Source organism: Symphalangus syndactylus, chromosome 2 (genome assembly GCF_028878055.3).
Source record: "Symphalangus syndactylus isolate Jambi chromosome 2, NHGRI_mSymSyn1-v2.1_pri, whole genome shotgun sequence".
Taxonomy (NCBI): Eukaryota; Metazoa; Chordata; class Mammalia; order Primates; family Hylobatidae; genus Symphalangus; species Symphalangus syndactylus.
This window is the reverse complement of record NC_072424.2, coordinates 11394448-11410410: the sequence shown is the minus strand read 5'-3', so window position 1 is coordinate 11410410 and position 15963 is coordinate 11394448. Positions and strand designations below refer to the sequence as shown.

General features: G+C 47.6%; 1 protein-coding gene across 10 annotated transcripts in view; it reads left to right on the top strand.

Annotated features, from left to right (window-relative positions):
* DOCK1 (dedicator of cytokinesis 1) overlaps positions 1-15963 on the top strand; it is a 556524-nt gene that overhangs the window by 112049 nt on the left and 428512 nt on the right. For 8 of the 10 annotated variants that reach the window (XM_055245699.2, XM_055245682.2, XM_055245672.2 and 5 more), the window contains 6 exons: positions 1935-2060; positions 6310-6434; positions 7793-7891; positions 9478-9550; positions 14796-14899; positions 15283-15466. In XM_055245699.2, the coding sequence (XP_055101674.2) occupies positions 1935-2060; positions 6310-6434; positions 7793-7891; positions 9478-9550; positions 14796-14899; positions 15283-15466 (711 nt within the window). The remainder of the gene's footprint in view (positions 1-1934; positions 2061-6309; positions 6435-7792; positions 7892-9477; positions 9551-14795; positions 14900-15282; positions 15467-15963) is intronic. The other 2 variants (XM_055245663.2, XM_055245656.2) reach the window with 2 other exon arrangements.

The following is a 15963-nucleotide window of genomic DNA, read 5'->3' as shown; positions in this document are numbered from 1 at the left end:
GATACAGACACCACAAACACAGATACACCACAAACACACACACACACACACACACACACAGATACACCACAAATACATACACAGACACACAGATACAGACACCACAAACACATAGATACAGACACCACAGCACACAGATACACAGATACAGACAGCACAAACACACACACACACAGATACATAGATACACCACAAACACATACACACACACACACAGACACCACAAACACACACAGATACACCACAAACACATACACACACACAGATACAGACACCATAAACACACACGGATACACCACAAACACATACACAAATACACACAATACAGACACCATAAAAACAGACACACACACAGATACAGACACCACAAACACACAGATACACCACACACACACACACACCATACACACACACACACACACAGATACAGACACCACACACACACACCACAGACAGATACAGACACCCCCCACACACAGATGTACATAGACACACACACAGACACAGATACACACATGGATATAGACACAGACACGCACACAGACATACATACACTCACACACAGATACAGATATACACATAAACACAGACACAGACATACATACAGATACAGACAGACATAGATACAGAAACACAGACAGACACAGATTTAGCCACACACATACAGATACACACAGACACAGATACACAGAGACACACACACAAACACACAGACACACACGGGCACAGACACGTGGACACACAGACACACATGCACAGATACAGATACACAGACACAGAGTCACACAGATACACAGAGACTCACATAGACACAGACACACACACGGACACACGCACAGCCACAGGCATGCGTGCCTACCCATGCTAGTAGCATAAGTGAGGACAGAGGCTTTGATGTTCTGAGGGGCAGATGAGGCCCTATCGAGCTGAGTTGGGGGAAGCAAGCAGGCAGCCCCCACTGAGGCCTCAGGGACAGAGCACCCCCATGTGCTGGCTTATAGCGCCAGCCCCTTCCCATGGGGGGACAAGATGCCGTCGCAGAAGACAGCTCAGGCCAAGCCCCTGCCTGCCCCTGCCTTTGACTTGTTGGAAGTGTCTGGCTTGTTTCCTCCTACTGTCACCTCCTAATTGATTGCTACTCAGTATTTATACAAACCACAGTTCTTTGTCAGCCTTGCAGGGAGGAAGAGCCCGCATACATCCCGCACACACGCCCTTACACATAGACCCCACTGGGTTTACTGCCCTCTCCCCAGGATACCCGTGGCATCTAGGTTTAGAGGCTTTGAAAGTCTTCATTTCTCTCTTGGAGAAAAGAGCCGAGAGCGGCTGGAGCTTTGTTTTCTTTGCTGTGGCACTGTGGTACAGAGGGCCTGTGCTCCACAGGCTGCGCCTGTCCTGGCTGGCGACGGCTGTCCTGCTGGTGGCCCTGCAGCCTAGTGCTCCACTGCTCACCCAGGTTGTGTGATGCTGCTTAGCTACTTGAAACTTTGATGGGTTCTCGAAGCTATGAATTCACCTCCCGAATCCTCCCCTGCCTTTGTCTTTCCTGGGAGACTAGAAAATGACAGAGTTCTCAGCCCCCTCCCAGAAAAAGGTGGCCTGCTGATTTATCTTAAATGTCTACCCACTCGAAAGAGACATTGGTCCTTGGCATTCCTCAGCAGCACAGTGGGTGCACAGCGGCTGCTGATGTGCGTTCAGCTGTCTGTGAGTCACTCTAGGGCAGGGCTGGCATCCCAGCTCGTTGGATGCATGGAGTCCCCACAACAAGCACCTTTTGCCTTGCCCCTCTCTTTCTCATATACCCACCTTTTCTCTCGAGATGTTGAATTGTGAATTAAAAGTCTCTCATTCATTGAAATTGGTTTCGTGAAAACTTCTAAAAATGCATAGGATAAAATGTGACTTAACAGCATCCGTTGTTTTTTCAGGTTTGTGGGTAACATTGAAATTACTTCCTGGAGATATCCATCAGATCCGAAAAGAGTTTCCGCATTTAGTGGACAGGACCACAGCTGTGGCTCGAAAAACAGGGTTTCCGGAGATAATCATGCCTGGTAAGAACTGGCTCGTTCAGGGCTTCTCAGCATGGCATGGGGGTAGCCAGCCACGGAGAATGACGTGTGGGCAGCGTCATGTATGAGCTCTGGCAAGGAAAGGGCTCAGCTCCTGGTAGGTGACCCTGTAAGCCCCAGCATGGTTATGGATCATGGGGCTGTGACCAGAGTGGTAGAATATGCTTCCTCGCCCCCTGTACCCCTGGATGGATCAGCTCTCCCCAACTGCAAGGGTTGTGTGAGGGGGGTGTGGGCACCCAGTGAATGTCTGGGTAGACATCAGGTCAAAAGAAGCAAAGAGGTCAGAAAGGGAGCTGCCCAATGTGAAGCCCACCTTAGGGCAAGTGGCAGGGTTGGATGGTCGCTGAATGGAAATGCCTGTGCCTGCACCCGCTCAGGTAGTGTACGTTATACTGGCATTGCTCCGTGAATTCTAAGTCATGAAATCTAAACTGACCAATAACAGGATTTCCGTGTTAACTCATATTTACATAATACTTTTCAGTTTCCAAATAACGTTCATAATAATCTGATTTGATCATCAAGAGATCTTTGGAAGCATGTTAATTTGTATCCTTTATATCCGTGTGATACTTTTTGGTTTGCAAGTAGTGCTTATGTGGCTTGGCCGGGTGTAGTGGCTCATGCCTGTAATCCTGGCACTTTGGGAGTTTGAGGTGGGGGGATCACTTGAGCTCAGGAGTTTGGGACCAGCCTGGGGAACATGGCGAAACCCCGTCTTGACAAAAAAATAAAAAAGTTAGCTGGGCGTGGTGGCGTATGCCTGTCATTCCAGCTACTTTGGGGGGCTCAGGTGGGAGAATCACTTGAACCTGGGAGGCAGAGGTTGCTGTGAGCACAGATCATGCCACTGCACTCTAGCCTGGGCGACAGATTGCGACCTTGTCTCAAAACAAAACCAAGTTGAACCACGTGAGGTTCTTGGAAGCCCACAAATTGGTGTTGGGTTAATTCCTATCCAAATTAAACTGTAGACTAAAGTCGCTCAGCTAATGAGCCGTGGAAACAAGGACAAACTACCCCATATTCAATGCAGCCTCCTTTTATAGGCCTGTGCTGTATAGCCAGGAGAGTGGTGGCTATTCAGGGTGCATGCTGTAGGAGTTATTGCTTTGCTTACTTTAGTGCAACTTCAAGACACATTCTTTCTACTCCTTTTGTCTTTCAGGGCTGGTGTGGGTCATTGAATAGTCGGTCTGGTAAATCCATATGAAAGACATCTAAATTGGTTAGGCTAAATAATAGCTAGGCTTACCTGTACAGGAAGAAAAGCATGACGTTTAGTCAATTCTGAAGCTATTACTTGTGTGTGTCCAGTCTATATGCAGGAAATTAATTTAGGTTTATTAATGAGAGTGGACTAATTTGTATACTTATTATTTGTATTTGCATTTGAGATGCAGATTTATAAATTAGGATGAAGCAATTGGCAATATGCATGTATCTTGGTGTCCTTAGGATGTCCTCATGTTCAAAGGGAAACTCAGAAGCTTCCAGTTCATGCCAATAGTGTTTCCTTTATGATGGATAGACTTAAAAACTAAGTCTAGGCCCGGTGTGATGGTGAGCGCCAGGTAGTACCTGGTAGTATCAGGTACTAGGGAGGCTGAGATGGGAGGATCCCTGGAGCACAGGAGGTCAATGCCACAGTGAGCCATGATCACAACCACTGCACTCCAGCTTGAGTGACAGAGAGAGACCCTGTCTCAAAAAAAAAAGTAAGTCTAAACTTGTAGATCATCTCATGATAGATTCATAGGGAAATGATACAGTTGACCATTGTTCTGGCAGGTTCCATGTGCTAAGTCCTCGGGTATGTATCTCATAGGAAGGGATTCTAGCTTGGGTGGGTCATCTGTGTTCTCTGTTGGCCGAGTACTGACTGACCAGGCTGTGGGCACTAGAGAGAGAGTGTGTGGGCGGTTATCAGTCTGTCTCCCTGCCTTTAGCCTGCAGAACCTGCGTGTCACCTGGTTTTGTTGCTGTTTGTGGGGATGCGCATCTTCTTTGGACAGCGCAGAGCCTGTCCTGTCACCCAGCGTCCTGCTCTGCTACTTTCTCGTGGCTCGCTGGACTCCTGGAGTCCTGAAGGATCCAGGCAGGCGATGCCAAGTTTTTCTTTGAGCTGGGAAGGTAGCAGGAGTCCACTATGTCTCCTTCTAGTTCCTTCTTCCCCAGAATGTTCTGTAACCTGGGGAGGCATTTGATGAGGGTCTATGGTGAATGCCCATCTGTGGGGTTTGCCTAGTGTAAATGAGGTCTTACTTCTGTGCTGGCCCTGGAGTAACGCACTCGAGGTGTACTTGGGAGTGAGGCTGTGGGAGTTTCTCCCTGTCACCCGGGCTGGAGTGCAGTAGCATGATCTCAGCTCACTGCAACCTCTCCCTCCCGGTTTCAAGCAGTTCTCCTGCCTGAGCCTCCAGAGTAGCTGGGATTACAGGCACGCACTACCATGCCTGGCCAATTTTTTTATTTTAGTAGAGACGGGGCTTCACTGTGTTGCCCAGGCTGGTCTCAAACTCCTGAGCTCAGGCGATTCACCCGCCTCAGCCTCCCAAAGTGCTGGGATTCCAGGCGTGAGCTGCTGCGCCCGGCCCTGAAGTTCTTTTTCAATGATGGTGTTTGTGCCTTGATAGAATTTTTAGGCTGAGAGATCGTGTAGTTGATGCCTTCCTTATCAGTGAGGCTGTTCAGTGGTGCTGGCCTTGGAGGCTAAGTGACTTGTCCAAGGTCACACAGCGAATAAGCAGCAAGTCTTGGTTGGGTGGCCTTGCGCCTACCCTTCGTCCTATGCTCCACGGTTCTTAATTTCTCTTGTGGTCAGTATCAGTGGGCGGCAGCCGTGCCTCCTTCCACACAGCTACTGTGGCTTGGTAGCAACCCACTGGGATTATTATGATAATGACTTTTAAATGAAAGCTTAATTTAATAGTTGGATACATTAAAAGCCAAAATAGGGCAGTTTAAAAGAAAAAAAAAAAAGCAAAAACAAGAAAGCAAGGAGCAAAGAGAGTTACTTTCCTTAAGGGGTCCTTGGTCTTCAGCCAGAATGGCATTCGCTGCTCTTGACGGAACCGCTCTTTGGCTCCTTGGGAGAGCGGGTGGTCAGGGCGTGGGAGGTGGCCAGGCAGGCAGCAGAGGAGCAGTGGCTGGGAACGAGGCTTCTTCTAAATCATGTTGCTAATGAAGCTTGTGAAGTTCTCCCAGTCGGGCCATTACCAGGGGCTTCCTATGTTCTCAGTAGGAAGAAGAGTCTTGAGCTCATTTCTTGCGGTTTTTTTTCCCCTACAATTAAAAGCCCATCTCACTTTAAAATAGGCAGGTCTGTTTTGTTCTTCTCTCTGTGGTCCCCAGTCAGGATCCTGATAGCTGCCTGCCAGAAGGGAAGAGCCGTGCAGAAAGTTTCTCCCTAGACCCATTTTTCCTCCCTGATCCTAGGCTGGTGATCCTCATTCTTTTTTCTTTTTTTTTTTTCGACAGTTTTGCTCTGTTTCCAAGGCTGGAGTGCAGTGGCAGGATCTTGGTTCGCAGCAACTTCCGCCTCCCGAGTAGCTGGGATTACAGGCCTGCACCACCATGCCCTGTAGCTAATTTTTGTATTTTTAGTAGAGATGAGGGTTCACCATGTTGGCCAGGCTGGTCTTGAACTCCTGACCTTAAGTGATCTACCTGCCTCGGCATCCCAAAGTGCAGGGATCACAGGCGTGAGCCACCTCCCCTGGCTGGTCCTCATTCTTAATCAGCTTTTAGTTCAAGTCTTGGAGTCATGCTTTTAAGAAGAATGCATAGGAAGCAACCTTGCCAGTTATCTGGGAGTGCCAGTGGATACTGTGATGTTCCTTGGCTACTGAGGACTCAGACAGCCATAGCCAGCCGTCCAACAGGGGACAATGGTGTGGGCTACCATGGGCCGTGGATGCCATTAACAGTATTGGAGCCCCTCTGGTTGTCGGTTACCCCGAGAAGGGTAGAGTGTCCTCTGCCCAGATGAGAACCAAGCAGATCATTAGAAACTTTGAGATTTTTCCTCTTTCTAGAAAATTTTATCATGGTGAAAATTGCTCTTGTCATGTATTTAAATGGTAAGGCTGTTTTGTAGAAGATATTTCATAATCATCTAATATGTATTTGTGATAATCTATGAGGAGAGGTAGACAGTCTTGCAAAATTCACAATTATGCTATGAATAATGGATTGTTTTTTAAATGTATGATTTCTCCCCCCTCAGGTGATGTTCGAAATGATATCTATGTAACATTAGTTCAAGGAGATTTTGATAAAGGAAGCAAAACAACAGCGAAGAACGTGGAGGTCACGGTGTCTGTGTATGATGAGGATGGGAAACGATTAGAGGTATTTATTGTGGCGAGCGCTCATCTGTAGTGTTTCAGTTTTACTTGCCAAGTGCTCACCTCAGTTCTGCTACAGCATAGATAGCGTCACAGGTGGGGCTTTGGAATCCCGTTTCTTGGGATTGGCGTTGGTTCTTGCTTCCCTTTCTCCAGCTTGCCATGCAGGGCCTGGGGTCCTCTGGTCCTGGCAGCTGGCCTATCTCAGGAGGTCCCTGTGGTCTTTTTTTTTTTTTTTGAGATGGAGTCTTGCTCCGTTGCCCAGGCTGGAGCACTATAGGTGTGTGCCACCGTGCCTGGCTAATTTTTATATTTTTTAGTAGAGATGGGGTTTCACCACATTGACCTCAAATGATCCACCCGTCTCGGCCTACCAAGGTGCTGGGATTATAGGCATGAGCCACCGTGCCCGAACAGGTCCCTGTGGTCTTGACCACCTTTGCCTAACCTTATCATGGAGTCTCATTTGCTGTCATAAGCCCAAGGCCTAAAGGTCTAGCAGTCACACTAGAAGTACAGATAACCATTGTTAACGATTTGAGAGATGAAGAAACGAAGGCCCTAAGAAATCAATTAAATTGCTCAGGGTTAGAGAGCTAGTGAGGGGTGGAACTGAACACCTGCTCATGACAGCCGGAGCTCTGACCTTGTGCTCTACCTACCGGTGGTCATGAAGATCTGCTTCCGTGGCCATAGCAGCCTGCAGGGGCCACCTGGGAGGTACTCAGAACCTATTGCCTCCTCTGATGCCCAGAGGTCAAACCAGAACTGCTGTCCCTGTGAGGTGCCTCTTTGCACCAGGGCTGGAGGACTGGGCTTTTCTGGGCCCACGGAGTTGTGCCTAAGGCTCAGTGTCACCAAGAGAAGCATGATGTCTTTCTCTCTGGGTGAACCCCGTCCAGCATCACTGCCTGCCTCGTCTCCCTGGAAACATAGGTGCTGCCCTTGCCACTGGTCTTTCTGGTTGGAGTGAAACAAACAGTGTTCATGGCTGGAGGAAGGGGAGGGGAGGGTTCCCACCTTTTAGTCTATAGTCCCTCACCCTAGACCTAGGGATGGATCAGGCAACTTCCTGCAGATCCTAATGTTAAAGTTATTAGGATTGAGGGTCTGGGGGACTGGAGGTCAGTGTCATCCCCATGTGTCATAACCATCAAGATCTTCAATGTGTGAGAACAGGGGTTGGAGCTGGCCGCTGGCTTCAGGTGGATCTGTGCTTCCCTTGCTGGGAACACGTTCATTTGTGGTGGGGTGTGTTGGTGTTCTTGGAGCGTACCTGTCCCCCCGCATATATAGTGGGAGATGTATATGGTGTCAAGCTCTATGAGGTCTTACGTGAGCTCTTTATGTCTTCTTTTAAAGCATGTGATTTTCCCGGGTGCTGGTGATGAAGCGATTTCAGAGTACAAATCTGTGATTTACTACCAAGTAAAGCAGCCACGCTGGTTTGAGACTGTTAAGGTATTATTTACATGGTCATTTTATCACATGGTGCTGATTATGAAATGCTCGTTTGTAACCCAAGGAAACATCCTAACATCCTCGTCAGCCCAGGAGCTGCTCTAGGCAGGCAGAGTGTCTCCCAGCAAAGTCATTCAAGGTTGCTAAGGAACCACACTGGCACTTCTTAGAATACATTTACTCTCATCTCCTTTCGGACGTAAAAATAGGACTTTCATGGAGACAAATGACAGAGTCTTTTTAAGATAGCTATTGTCTTTCTCTTCCCAGTACTGTTTTATGTGTGGCATGCTGTCTTTACACCAAACAAAAAAACCGAGCTGCCAGCCTGTGGAGGTCATTGCTGGGGAGTCGGAGCCTGTTCTGTAGCTCTGACGTGGTGCATTTTCATAATGCAGCATGCTCACATCTCCATGATGGAGTAAACACTGTTCCACCACCGAGAGCTTGAATATTTGAAAACCAGGCCAGGGGTTGGCTCTGGAATACAGATGTTTGATGTGAGAATTAGGGACAATTTTTGCTTAGAGGCAGCATGTATTAGGTCTTTTTTCTTTGAGTGTAATGTGACAACAGGAAAGCTTTCTTGGCGCAGCTGTGGGCAGGTCACCACAGCTGTGGAAGGAGTGTAGACCCTTCCAGGTTGGGGCTGAGAAGAAAAACAGCAACTTTTATTTTTTGAGATGGAGTCTCACCCTGTCACCCAGACTGGAGTGCTGTGGTACCGTCTCGGCTCACTGCAACCTCCACTTCCTGGGTTCAAGCGATTCTCTTGCCTCAGCTTCCTGGGTAGCTGGGATTACAGGCATGTACCATGATGCCTGGCTAATTTTTTTGGTATTTTTAGTAGAGATGGAGTTTTATCATGTTGGCCAGGCTGGTCTAGAACTCCTGACCTCAAGTGATCCACCCTCCTTGGCCTCCCAGACTGCTGGGATTACAGGCGTGAGCCACCATGCCTAGCCCAAAAACAGCAACGTTTAAAAGTAGAATCTTGGCCGGTTGTGGTGGTTCACGCCTATAATCCCAGCACTTTGGGAGGCCGAGGTGGGCAGATCATCTGAGGTCAGGAGTTCAAGGCCAGCCTAACATGGAAAAACCTTCTCTACTAAATATACAAAATTAGTTGTGTGTGGTGGTGCATGCCTGTAATCCCAGCTACTCAAAAGGCTGAGGCAGGAGAATCGCTTGAATGCAGGAGGCGGAGGTTGCTGTGAGCCAAGATGGAGCCATTGCACTCCAGCCTGGGCAACAAGAGCGAAACTCTGTATCAAAAAAAAAAAAAAAAAAAAAAAAAAAAGAAGAAGAAAGAAATAAGAATCTTAATAGTAATGGTCAGAGCATTCAGAAAAAAAAATCTAGCTGTGTCACAGAGTCAGTTGGCTTGGCAGCTGTTACAATACGATACAAATTTTGCAGAGGCATTTTGTCTTTGGAAAAATCATATAGAGGACTGGATGTACAGTATTTTTGCCACCGCAGTATAGAAATATTTACAGTCGTACCTGATAGCTCCAGTTGAATAAAACTGTTACGCTGGATGATACTGATTAACAGTGCTTAAACTTCTGTTTCAATTCTTGAAGGTGGCCATTCCCATTGAGGACGTTAACCGCAGTCACCTTCGGTTTACCTTCCGCCACAGGTCATCACAGGACTGTGAGTAGTCAAGCACTTTCTTCCCCCAAGTATTTTTAAGGGAGACTAGGGGAAAGCGCGAGAGGCCACTCTCAGTTGTTCTGGAACTTGCTATCGTAACACAATAAGGCTCATTTCCCACTGGAACCTATTCCTTGTAAACATTCTTCTCTCTTTTTCCTTGAGCACATCTCAGGAGATCTTGATTTCCTTCTCCAGTTCCTCCTACCCAGTGTTGCTGGTCCCCGTCTTTCTTTTGCTTTCCAGTCTTCCATCCATCCGTGCCATCCATTGGAAAAGTTACCGAGCTGTAACAAATACCTCTCAAACGTGGGCTCTTAAGGCCTCCTGTCTAGGAACTGGAAATCTGGAGCCCTTTCTGTCTTCCTTGGTGGCCCTTGCTGTCTGGAGCTCAGGGATGGCTTTTCTCCTAGACACTTCTGTGATACTGACCATGATGCCAAGACTTCAGGAGGAAAGAACTGCTATTTCAATCACTTTCCTTCAAAAAGAATGTATTTTTGATAACTGAAGTTTGTTCCATCACATTTTGTTAAATTGATTGTCAACGAAAGCTGTAGCCCTGTGCTAGTCAGTAAGATATCACAGAAGGAAAACATGATTCCTGTCTTTCAGGGTGTGTGTTTCTTTGGCATTGGGAACTGAGACATATTAATATTTGGAACAATAAGTGACAAAGAGATTTGGCTACAGGCTTGTGTGCTGCAGGCAGTTAAAGGAAAAGAGTGGTGTGGAGGGCAGACCACCCTTTTGTCACTGATGACCCTGTGGGGGTCGCACTGTGCAGTGGGCAGTTTCAGGTTCTGTGTGCTCTGGATGGAGCTTAAGCGTGAGCCTCTTCTGTATCTTCATTTGAGGATAAGAATACCTTTCTGGCTGGCACTGTGGCTCACACCTGTAATCCCAGCACTTTGGGAGGCCAAGGTGGAAGATTGCTTGAGCCCCAGAGTTTGAGACCAGCTTGGGCAACACAGTGAGACCCCATCTTTACTGAAAATCAAAACAATTATCCTGGTGTGACGGTGTGTACCTGTAGTCTCAGCCTGCTCAGGAGGCTGAGGCAGGGGGATTGCTTGAACCTGGGAGGTGGAGGTTGCAGTGAGCTGTGATTGCACCACTGCACTTCAGCCTGGGGAACAGAGTGAGACCCTGTCTCAAAAACAGAAAACAAAACAAAAAATACATAAACCTTCCTCCTAGGGTATTCTTGAAGGTCAGGCAAGGTGGAGGCTGGCCACCTTCTGGCACGGTGCCTGGTATGGATAGGGGCTCCATTGTAGTTGCTGCTGCTGGGATAATGTGTTCATTCACCTGACTATTTCTGGAGCCTGGCCTGCCCTGGGCCCTCCATGTGGGGTGGGTGTGCCTGGACAGGGGGGCTGCAGGAGAGCAGCCTGGAGAGCAAATGCACGAGCATGGTCATGATGTTATGGTGTGTAGACCACCTTGTGGGACCGTTGAGAAGCTGGGGCCTGCTCTTGTTCAGGGGAGTTGGAGAGGCCTGGTGTGTGAGGTCTGCAGAGCTGGGGTGCCAGCCCACGACTGTCAATGGCAGATGTGTGTGTGGTGGGGCCCGGCCTGCGATGCGGCTGACTGGAGGGGTTTCAAGCAGCATGGGGTGCCTGGTGGTGGGTGGTGCATGGCGGGGGAGTGCGGGGGGTGGGTGGCAGCTGGCAGCTGCCGAAAGCATCATTGCACTCCTGTCCTGTCCCAACAGTGCACGCAGGTCAGGGGTTCAGTTACAAGGGCATCCAGGTTTATGTCTAACAGGAGAAGCAGGGTCAGGAAGGCCTCCAGCTTGGAAGGCAGTTCCCTGCCATCTCATCCTTACCCCGGGACCAGATCCAGGCTATCAGACCCCAGACCAAGTCGAATCTGCTAATGGTGCACAACATCCTTGGTGGCCGAAGCTGTAGGATAATAACAACTATTAACAGATGTTGGCCATTGTTCACTATGCTCTTACCATGTGCCCGACACAAGAAGTTTATTGTGTTATTTGGATTCGTCCTCGCAAGATTCCCATGTGGTATCAGTATTATTACTTCCCACATTACAGATGAGGAAACTGGGGCTTGGAAACCCCAGGTCAGGGGCTGAAAGGCACCCAAGTAGTCAGTGGGAGAGCCTTGGTTCTAACCCAGGTCCTTGTGCCCGAGCCTTATGCTCCAATGCCTTAGGGGAGTGGCGAGGCCACTTCTTTCCTTTGGCTTTGAGTTCCTGCTTGTATACACAACAAGCTGCTGGGGTTTCCCCTCTTGCAGAGCTTAGGTTTGTGTTGAGGTTTGAGATTAGTTTGCAAGAGCCAGCTAGGGCATGGCAGCCTGTGAGTATCACGTGAATTAGGCAGAAGTATGATGTGAGCGGAGGGTGCTGGTGGAATGGGGGTGGCTGTGGGCACAGGTGTGTCCTGGACCAAGGCATGGAGGGCATGGCGGGGGCCAGCCTAGTGGGCTGCAGTGTGCCCCAGACCCTCTAGGGCTCCATGCATACATTACCCTGAGGCCCACGGAGGAAACAGGGTGAGGACAGGGTTCTGGAATCCACAGAGGACTCGTCTCAAAATCACACTCCCGTCTTTTAACAAGCTCGTTCTCTCTAATTAATAAATTATACTAGGACAGAGCGATAGCTCCTGTAGCATTTTAATTTTCAAAATCCTTGTTTTTCTTGTCAGTTTTAAGTACTCATCGTAGACAAGATGCTATCACCCAACATACCAGGACACATTTGCATAATAAATGAAGTCTCCGTGGCCACAGCTTGTGGGATTTTGGAAACATGTTGAGCATCGCAAGTGCGATGCCAATGAAAGCCTGGATGTTGGCCGCTGACCATGGCCTTTGGGGCCTCCCCAGCCAGCCCTGCATGCAGATACCTGGGGCAGAAACACATAGAAAGAGCTGAGGCCACGTTGGTCCCCGCTTGCTACCCTGAAGAGGAGGCTAGCAAAGGGAAGAAGTGATGGGATTTCTCACCTGGGATCTGTCCTTGGGATTGGAAAGTTTGGTGTCGATAGGTTAACATAATACGTTTCCAGCAACCTGTCAGCAACTCCAGGTGCACCAGACCGTGTGGTCCACAGAGCCGGGCAGACTTGCAGCTCTCAGGCCCAGCTGGCCAGGAGCTGAGTTTTCCCTGATTGTAGTGGGCTTGTTGGGTGGGGCGGCCTAGGGAATGGGCAGCTCTACCCACACTCCAGAACACATAACCCTTACTGTGGTTCCTAAGGTTCTGTAAACTTGTCATATAAACCATCCACCTCATGATGGCTGCTAGTGAGCACGCAGTAAAAAGCAGTCCATCTCTCGGATGTGAACATGCACAATGTTAATAAAAGGTGCACTTACTGTACTACTTACTGGTAGGGTCAGTAGAAGCCATCTGCTGATCATTATTGTCACACGTCCTTCTGAACCCTGGCTGTTTTCATGGAGGCATGTCTTTTTTGTTGTCGTTGTTTCCAAGTCCACCCAAACTTAGGAGGAACTGTTCTGTTCTTTGCCATTTGAATATTGAAATATTTTATGTGCTCTGGTGCCCTTTTACAGAGTTATTTTTTTAGAATCCTAGGGTACATATATTTTACTTCGGTCTCTTCCTGTGTTTTTTGGCTGGTTGATTATTCATGGAACCATTTAATTTACCAGGATGTATTGAGCACAACCAGGAAGGCAAAGGCGATAAGCCATGTTGTCTTGGGTAGTGGGATCTGAGGGTAAATATTTTGAGCCGCTGACTCAAGGCGGGTGGATGTGTCATTCTCCCTCTCTGATCTCTCTCCTTTCATCTATAAAGAGAAAGCTCGGAATCTGTAATTGTAGAAATAGTTTCCAGCTCTGGTCCTCGTTTCTGTGCTGTACTGGGATTGCAACTTGAGGAATTTCTGGCAGATCCATTTCTTCAGTCCATGTTCCTCATCTGTCCTGGCTCATCAGTCCTTCCTCGCCTTTGGCTCTCTGCCTATCACCAGCCACACTGGTCTTCTGTCCCCAGATGTGCCACACTGGTCCTCGTGAGGGCCTCTGCGCTAGGTCCCCCTCTTCCTGCAGCATTGACATCTTGGCTTATGTGCTGTCCAGCTTCTCAGAGAGATGTCTTTTGACTAATAAATTGGATTGCCCCCGTTGTCACTGTGACCCCTTAAGAAACCACAATGTTTTGTTTTCTTTATCATCTGAAAGCTCATTTGTTTGTTGACTGTCTCCCAAAGTGGCACAAATATGGATTGAGTACCTGTTGGGCACCAGGCACTATTTCATGTACTGGGAAATGGCAGTAAAACAAAAGGTCACTTACATTCCAGGGTCCAGTGGATGAAACCAACAATAAATAGCAACAATATCAACAAGATTCTCTGTCTATCTCTATCTCTATCTCTGTCTCTGTCTCTGTCTCTGTGTCTGTCTCTGTATCTCTATCTCTGTCTCTGTCTCTCTCTGTCACACGCACACACACATAAACACACGTCTGGTAGTGATAAGAATTATGAAAACTAAATCAGGTAAGAGGAAAGAGGGTGATTGGGTGACTAATGGGCTATTTTAGACAAGATGTGGTCACTTTGGAGACGGTGACATTTTGGCAGAAACTTGAATGAAGTGAGTGAGCCCCACATGCAGATACCTGGGGGATGAACTTTCTCGCCAAAGGCAGGACAATTTCACATTGAGGTCGTTAGTCCATTGGTAATTCACGTGATGGATATTGCGAGGCAGGAATTGATTTTAGTTTTCTGTATTGACGCGCAGTTTCCTTGGTGGAATGGTCTGCCCCTTCCCAGCCTCTGTCGTTTACTGTGGCCTCTTGTTTCCAGGCCCTGTTTATTTCCGCTGGTCTGGGTGTCTTAGGTTAAAAGCACGTGGTCTTTCTTATTGTCACTTTACAGTTACTCCCGCTTTCTAGTGTTGCGGGCTTTCCTCTGCCTTCTTCAAGACCGTGCTGCTCTTCTTGGCCCTTTATCCTGGAATCCGTTTTCACGTTCCAGGAAAGATCTCTTCTGTGAGATTTTGATTAGAATGGCTTTGAATTTCCAGATTAATTTGAGAACAACTGATCCCTTTATGCTAGGAGTCTTCTTACTTGTAAACATGGTCCATTTTTCCATATGTTTATTAGATTGACTTTAATACCTGTTCATATAATTTTGTAATTGTTTTCATAAAGGTAGCCTTTGTAGCTTCTTATAATGTTATTTTGTCATGATAATTGAAGGCAATCATCAATTTTGTTTTTTGTTTTACAGCTAAGGATAAATCTGAGAAAATATTTGCACTAGCATTTGTCAAGCTGATGAGATACGACGGTACCACCCTGCGAGACGGAGAGCATGATCTCATCGTCTATAAGGTATCTGGTTGCACTGGTGCAATATTGTTGCTATAAACAGTTTCAGTCTTTTCTGGGCCTCCTGACCTGAACCGACATTTCCCATCATTGTGAGGAAGCTGCTATCTAGCTACATTTAATTATGTAAATGAACATTTCCGATGACCACCCCTTTTGTTGTTCCTAACGGGAAAAGATGATATATAATATAACAATAGGTACCATATAAAAATGCCATGAACATGAATTATGCTGCAGGAATAAGGGAAATTATTAAAATGTGTATTTAATATGATAAAAAGCAATTATGATGGTTACAAGGATTGGGGATAACAAAGGATGGCAAAAATGGTGTGTTGCTGTTTGTGAATTGCCTTTGACATATGGCATGACTAAACCCACAGGCCGAAGCGAAGAAGCTGGAAGACGCAGCCACGTACTTGAGTCTGCCCTCCACGAAGGCGGAGTTGGAAGAAAAGGGCCACTCGGCCACGGGCAAGAGCATGCAGAGCCTTGGGAGCTGCACCATTAGCAAGGACTCCTTCCAGATCTCCACGCTTGTGTGCTCCACCAAACTGACCCAGAACGGTGCGTTCGAGAGGAGAAACACGTTCACCCCAGGAGCTCTGCCTCAGTCCTGTGTTTTCCATGCTCCTTTCTGTGTGGAGGTGTCCTCCGTAGGTGCATGAACGTCACCCGTAAGGCATTCATTGCATCGGGCTGTGATGATCTATCAGTGCATAGAAGAAGGCGGTATTTGTTCATTTGTTGTAATTTAAAATTCACACTTCTACTCTGGTCTGAGGGTTAGTCTTTTTTTTTTTTTTTTTTTTCTTTCTCTTTCAGACAAGGTCTCATTGTCGCTCTGTTGCCCAGGCTGGAGTGCAGTGGTGTGATCTCAACTCACACCACCCTTGTCCTCCTAGGCTCAGGCGATCCTCCCACCTTAGCTTCCCATGTAGCTGGGACCACAGGTGTGTAGCATCATGCTTGGCTAATTTTATTTTTATTTTTTATAGAGATGAGGTCTCACTTTATTGTCCAGGCTATTCCCAAACTCCTGGGCTCAAGCAAACCTCCCGCCT